The following is a 6,430-nucleotide window of genomic DNA, read 5'->3' on the forward strand; positions in this document are numbered from 1 at the left end:
CGAGTAGCCCCATTCAGCCCCATGCTGCATTACTTGGGGTAAAGGGAATTAATTTCCTTTGCCCTGAGCAGTGCCAAAGCCTGCCCCAGCCCTGCTTTGGATGCAGCACAGATTGCCTGCTCCAGGCCAGGTTAGGATTAGACTACCTATTTCGTTGCATGAAAGCAAACTGCTGTTGAGCTAGGAATCATTCTTCTAAGGCAAATGAGACACTTCCCCATTTGTCAAGATCTCCATAGTGAGGCTTTCTGAAGCCAAGTTAATATGTATAGATTTCACTTTATGAGCTTTTCTAACAAATCCATGCTTTCATTTTTTTAGGCAGAAATAACATCCAAAGCATAGCTACCTTTCATCATGTGTCTTTGCCCATTATAGTACATGTGAAGTGACCCTGTGTGCTTATTTAATAATATCCTATTTTGCTTTTCCTATCCACATGGGAAAGCCCAAGGCAGTTTATAATCTAAAAGGATAATTAAAAATACAGCAGAAATAATAAAAATATTCAACAGAGAGCATGAGAATTGGAAGCCAATCAATGTAAACCTTGTTGAAATAAAGTTTTTGGAGATCAACAAGGAAGGGACTAGGATCAGAACTGTCTCCCTCATTGGAGGTTTCTAAGCAGAGGCTGGATAGCCATCTATAAGGGCTGCTGTTGTTGCTTGCACCGAGCAAGGAGTTAGACTAAATGATCTCCAGGGCCCCTTCCTTCTCTGATATTCTAGAAAAATTCTAAGATTGTATTGTTGCCTCTATGCTGGAAGAGACAGACAACCCAATCCTATCCACACTTTTGTGAGAGTAAGCCCCACTGACTCTAATGAGACTTACTTCTGAGTAGACATGCATAGGATTGGGCTCAAATACTGTATTTGAAATGCATATCCTTCCCTGGCTTACCCCTCCTCCATTTCTCTCCCTTTTTCAGTTGTTACTTTTGTATCTAAACTGTCCTGTATATGAGCCCTTTGGGAAAAGACACTGTTCCCTCCCCTCTCACTGTATGAAGAAGCATGTACACTGATGTGGTGGTATAAATACTGTACATTGTGAATTCCAAGTTGTTTCATGAACAATTCAAAAGTTACAGGAAGAGAGAGTTATGAGTAATGCTGCAGGTGAAGTTAGACACTGGATATACCATAAGAATACTTTAGCTAGGAAATTAAAATGAAGAATTACCACAGACAGAAAACTGAAGTGTTCAGATACTAAGAAATCATAGGCTTCATGCTCCTCCCTTGGAAAGACACAAATTTACCTTCAAGTTTTAGAAATTCTGTTCACTTTCAATGTAAGCCATTTCTGCCCAGCGTTGCAAATACACAATGTGGATCAAATGTGTACACCTGTGGGTTGGGCAGAAATCGGTTAAAGGAGGAGTATATTCCATCCCCCTCTTGTTCATTAGACTCTCAGTGAAGTTACACACTGGAAAGGCAGTTTCACTGAATTAATAAAAATATGATTTTAGTTCCCGAGTGACAAATAGGCAGAATGGTTGGCAACCTTCAGTCTCGAAAGACTATGGTATAAGCCTACAGCACCCGGTATTCCCAGACGGTCTCCCATCCAAGTACTAACCAGGCCTGAACCTGCTTAGCTTCTGAGATCATACAAGATCAGGCATGTGCAGGGTAACAGTTGCTGCACTGTTGCTGGAAAGCATGCACTTCTTATAACTATGCCAACAGACCTAGTTATGCAGCTGGCACCAAGGCTGCTTTCGGCAAGGGGGAGGACGACTGGGAAGTCAAGGGTGTGCTTTTCCTAAGACCAGTTGCTGGCAACATAACTGCAGTCTTTTGCACAATCGAGGTCTGTGCAAAAGATCACAATTGTGCAAACATACACAAATGCAGAAGAGAAAATGCCCTCCTGTTAAGGTAAGGTTTGAGAAGGCATTTTCTACTCAAACCTACCAAATTCTATTTTATCCTGGGAATAACTTTTGAACTGGCTCGATCAGAGCTAACCACATCCCTACAGCAAAGCCAGAGAAACTGTATCTCTAATGCCTGAAAGGTTAACTTAAATGTCAAAGATTGCCGAGCCTTTTGCAGTGAGCAAAGGGAGTGCAATCAGTCTCTCCACCCCACCCCCCAACAGCCATGCATCTGTGTGTAAAAATAATTGACTTCCCCAAGTAGCACCTCAGTCCCAACCTCCTTAACTTTACTGGTGTTCTTCATCAGAGAAAGCCATGAAAAGCCTGTTCATAAGCAACATTAAAAACACAGCTTGCAAACATTACTGCAGAAAGGGGGGACAGAACTGTCTGCTAAACTGAATGCACTGGGCAAGGATACCTTCTTCCCACTCAGAGATACAGTACAAGTTGTGTTTGCTTCCTGCATGTGCTTTCAAAGTGTTTCTCACTCCTTCCAGAATGGATTTCTCAGTCTGACAAACTTTTGGTTCCATTACCTAACAAGACTCCATTCAGAAGACTAGACAACAGCAAACAGTGGCCAAGGGAGATTAGGACAAATTAAATCACAGTCACCCATCTGCAGGGTTGAGCCGGGCGCACAGCATGCACCTCTGTGCACAGGACATGGTCAGAAGCCTGGCTAGCCTAGCAGTCCCCAATATGACCCGGAAGGAGAGTGCATCGCTTAAAGTGGCTAGCCTTGAGTCCCCTCTGAACTGAACCCCACCCCTCACTTTCCCCAAGCAGGGAACTCTCCTCCACTTTTCATGCCACCTCTCTCATGTCTCTCTCTCTCTCTCATGTCTCTGCAATCCTAAGCAGGTTTGCTCAGAACTAAGGCTACAGTTCTATGTATGCTTTCCCTGGGATTAGGCCCCACTCAACACAATGGGGCTTACTTCTGAGTAGATCTGCCTAGGACTGGGGTGTCAAGTCTCTCACCAATTTCAATGATAGTCACTTCCTAGTTGGGCATGTTTAGGATTGCAGCCTACATTGACTGGTGGGAAGGGCAAGGAGGAGAAGGGGGTGGAGGAGAGCCAGGGAAAAGTCAGGTGCTGCAAGCCAAGTTGCAGCAGGCGCAGGGTGAGTTAACAACAGCCCAAGCCTATGCATGTCTACTCAGAAGTAAATCCCATTGTAGTCAGTGGGGCTTACTCCCAGGAAACTGTGCACAGGATTGCAGCCAGAGAGTGCGCCTGGAGAGGAGCCTACGTGTTTGCAAGCACGAGGCGACCACCAAGCGAGGCACGGGGGTGGGGGGACGTGGGGCACCCCTTGCCCTTACCCCGTTGGCGGCGGCGATGCGGAGGATAAGCTGGATGGCCTCCTTCATGTAGAACCTGCCGTCGCCCCCGACCACCAGGGTGGCCTCTTGCCTCTCGGCCGGGGCGATGGCGGAGGAGATGATGCTCTGGATGAAATTCTCCGCGTAGTTGGCATTGCCCTGGAAGACCTTGACCCGCTTGCGGAGCCCGCTGGTGCCGGGCTTCTGGTCGGTGTAGGCTTTGGTTTGGACGGTCACGATCTTCACCATGGTGCCGGAGGAGCTGGGCGGGCGGCTGGCTGGCTGCACGGTGACTTCCTCGCCCTCTCTCCGCCTCTAGTAGCAGCTGCTGGGCTGGGCTTTCTGCTGTCACCGCGCGCACCCAGCAGGCGTCTCCTCCCTCTTAAAGCCACAGAGGCAGGAGAAGTGATGCTCTCCCAGGCTTGGACCACCTAACCAGGGCCTCCAAGACGATTTCTATCAGGGGGTACAAAGTTTCTTTCGGGCCCCTTCCCAAAGAGGGTGGGGGGGCAATGGGGGGCGCCACTTCTGCAACAGCTGCAGCCCCGCAGCTGTGTCCCTGAGCTCCCATCCACTCCTTCATGACAAGCAGATCCACAAGCCAAAGAGCTCCTGGAGCAGGCCAGCTTCCTCCCAGATGTGACACTCTTAAGGAATGTCTGCATTCCTGGGCCTGGTGTGTGTGGCTTCTGGCAGTAGTTGCTGCCATGTGTTGTGTGCATTCTGTGAGCTTGGGTGAGATTGAAAAATGTCAGATCCCAGGAAATTTCTGGACCCCCCCCTTTGGCTCCTGGGCCCCCTTTCTGACCTGGGCCTGGGTACAAATTTACTCCCTTTACCCCTGCTCCTAGGTCCTGCACCTAACCATGCGCAGGCTGGCGGCAGCCGGATCATATGTTGGCCCGAGAGTGACCAGGTGTCCTCTTTTCCCAGGACGTGTCCTCTTTTCCGCCTCATGTCCTGGAAAAGAACTTCAGTGTCCTTTCAGTGGACCCCTGCAGGCAGCACAAAGCCTTCTTGCAATTAATAAATTATATGTAATATAGTTTTAAATTCAATAATAAGTAATATAGTGATTAAATTAACTACATGAAACAATATGCCAATGTTTTTAGCTTTTATCTTGTAGTGCCCTACATTTTCCTTATGTGCCCTACATTTTGGTGTGCCTTGTCCTCTTTTGTGGTTATGACGTCTGGTTGCCCTGGGTGGTTCACGCTTACTTGGAAGTCACAACTCCACCTGAACCCCATGGAGCTGAGTTTCCACGCCAGGAAGTGTGCATAAGATAGCAGCAAGTGGGACCAAGGAAGGTCTAACCAAAAGCAGATCTTACTGCGCTTAGCTGAACAGCACTTATTTCCCAGGTAGTTTTGCACAGAATGGCAGTTTATTTATCAAGTTAAATAAATGCACCGAAATGCAGCATACACCAGTGCTTCCCAAACTTTTTAGCACTGGGATCCACTTTTTAAAATGACAGTCTGTCAGGACCCACGGAGGTTTTTAAAAGGGAGATCTAGAAATAAATATTTTTTTTATTTATTATAAATAATAACCAGAGAAAAAGACCCTCAAACATTTATCTCCTGATATTTACTCATGCTTGCAAACTGCAGAAGCTGAGTTCTTTGCAAGGTAGTTAGCAACCACAGTATGTGATTTTTGAATAGCCTCAGGGCTTAAGGCAATTAGTTATCTGATCTTTCCATTATCCTTTAGCCAGGCAACAAAAAAAAAATCAGGTTACAACCCACCAGTAGGTCCCCACTCACAGTTTGGGAAACACTGGTGTATGCATTATCTCCATTTCCTTGCCACTATGATATTCTTGATAAGTGCTAACTGATCCAGTCTGTGCTTATGATTCATAGTTTATCATTCTAAAAAATACAGAATTGCCCTTGAGTCAAAGAAGAAACTCTTGTTTAATTGTGGAATTTCAAGGACAGTGTTGAGGAACTGTGTTTTTTAAAAAATTAAAACAAACACACACTTTGGGCTGTGATGTTTTGGAATAAGGAGAACACCCCCCCCCCCTTCCCTTACCTGAATAAGATACTTCAGGTAACCAACCCATGGGCTATGATAATCAGGAATGACTGTGATTTGTGAAGATTTGGGGAAAATGGCATGATGCAAAAAGTGGAAAGTGGTATGATAAGCAATGATGCTGGCTTTCTTATCATTGCATCATCACAGCATAATATAAGAAAAGCCCTGCTGGGTCAACCCACAAGTCCATCTCCTCCTGTTTCACACAGTGGCCAACCAGATGCATCTGGAATGTCCCAAGCAAGGCACAGAGGCAGGTCATCCACCCTGCACTGTTGCCTCCCAGCAATTGGTATTCACTGGCACATTGCCTCTGAATATGGGCAATTTCATTTAGCACTCATTATTCATAGCCACTGCTCCCCTCTCCTCTATTAAGCTGCACTAATCCCCACATTTCCTGCCCCTCTGTTGACTCCTGACAAATAGGATGGGCATGTTCCAAGGTAGTGCCTTGAAACAAAAGTGCTTCAAAGACCAGTTTGACAAGAGATAAAAGGAAAGGTATATGTACCACAAGCACCAGTAGTTTTTTTATCATGCCACCAGCAATTTCCTTTAAAAGTGTTGTACAGGTACAGTACTCTGTTTTTATCCTTTTTACTATGGTGAGTGGCCACCTTTTGGAGCATTTATTGAGCTCTACATTCATCATATTGGGACCGTTCTGGTGGCCTTGCATTCCCCTTCGCCTGGCCTTCCATTGGAGCAGGGGCACAGTCACCTACACACAAGTACGTATGCACGTGTGTCTCAGGTTCTCTTCCCCTTAGAGCTCAATAAATTTTCCTTGTCAGCTTGGAGGGGGGTGATTTCCTTCTTAAGAGTTTTTTGGGGCCTGTGTTCATTGGATCAGGACCATTCTGGTGGCATTGCATTCCCCTTAGCCTGAAGTGGATCAAGGCATGGTTGTCTACTCATGAGTTGTGCTGTGCTGTTTCGGTTTCCATAGATCTCAAAACATTTTTTCTTGTCAGCTATCAGCCTATCAGTTTCGTAACCCACCAAAAATCAGGCTGTGACCCACTGGTGGGTCCTGACCTACAGTTTGGGAAATATGGCACCTGCATGAGGATTCCAAAGGGTTTATTTGTACATGCACCTCACAACTGCCTCCTTACTAATATTATAGCTTAAGTGAATTTTTC

The 6,430-nt window shown here is 46.0% G+C and overlaps 1 protein-coding gene across 1 annotated transcript in view; it reads right to left on the minus strand.

Moving 5' to 3' along the window:
• The window catches only part of PGM1 (phosphoglucomutase 1), a 42,909-nt gene extending 39,389 nt beyond the window's left edge, over nucleotides 1-3,520 (minus strand). The window contains exon 1 of the mRNA XM_066623439.1: nucleotides 3,228-3,520. Coding sequence (XP_066479536.1) covers nucleotides 3,228-3,476 — 249 coding nt within the window. The 5' untranslated portion in view covers nucleotides 3,477-3,520. The remainder of the gene's footprint in view (nucleotides 1-3,227) is intronic.
• Between the last annotated feature and the right edge of the window lie 2,910 nt (nucleotides 3,521-6,430).

The sequence above is a fragment of the Tiliqua scincoides genome, chromosome 4 (genome assembly GCF_035046505.1).
Source record: "Tiliqua scincoides isolate rTilSci1 chromosome 4, rTilSci1.hap2, whole genome shotgun sequence".
In the NCBI taxonomy this organism is placed as follows: domain Eukaryota; kingdom Metazoa; phylum Chordata; class Lepidosauria; order Squamata; family Scincidae; genus Tiliqua; species Tiliqua scincoides.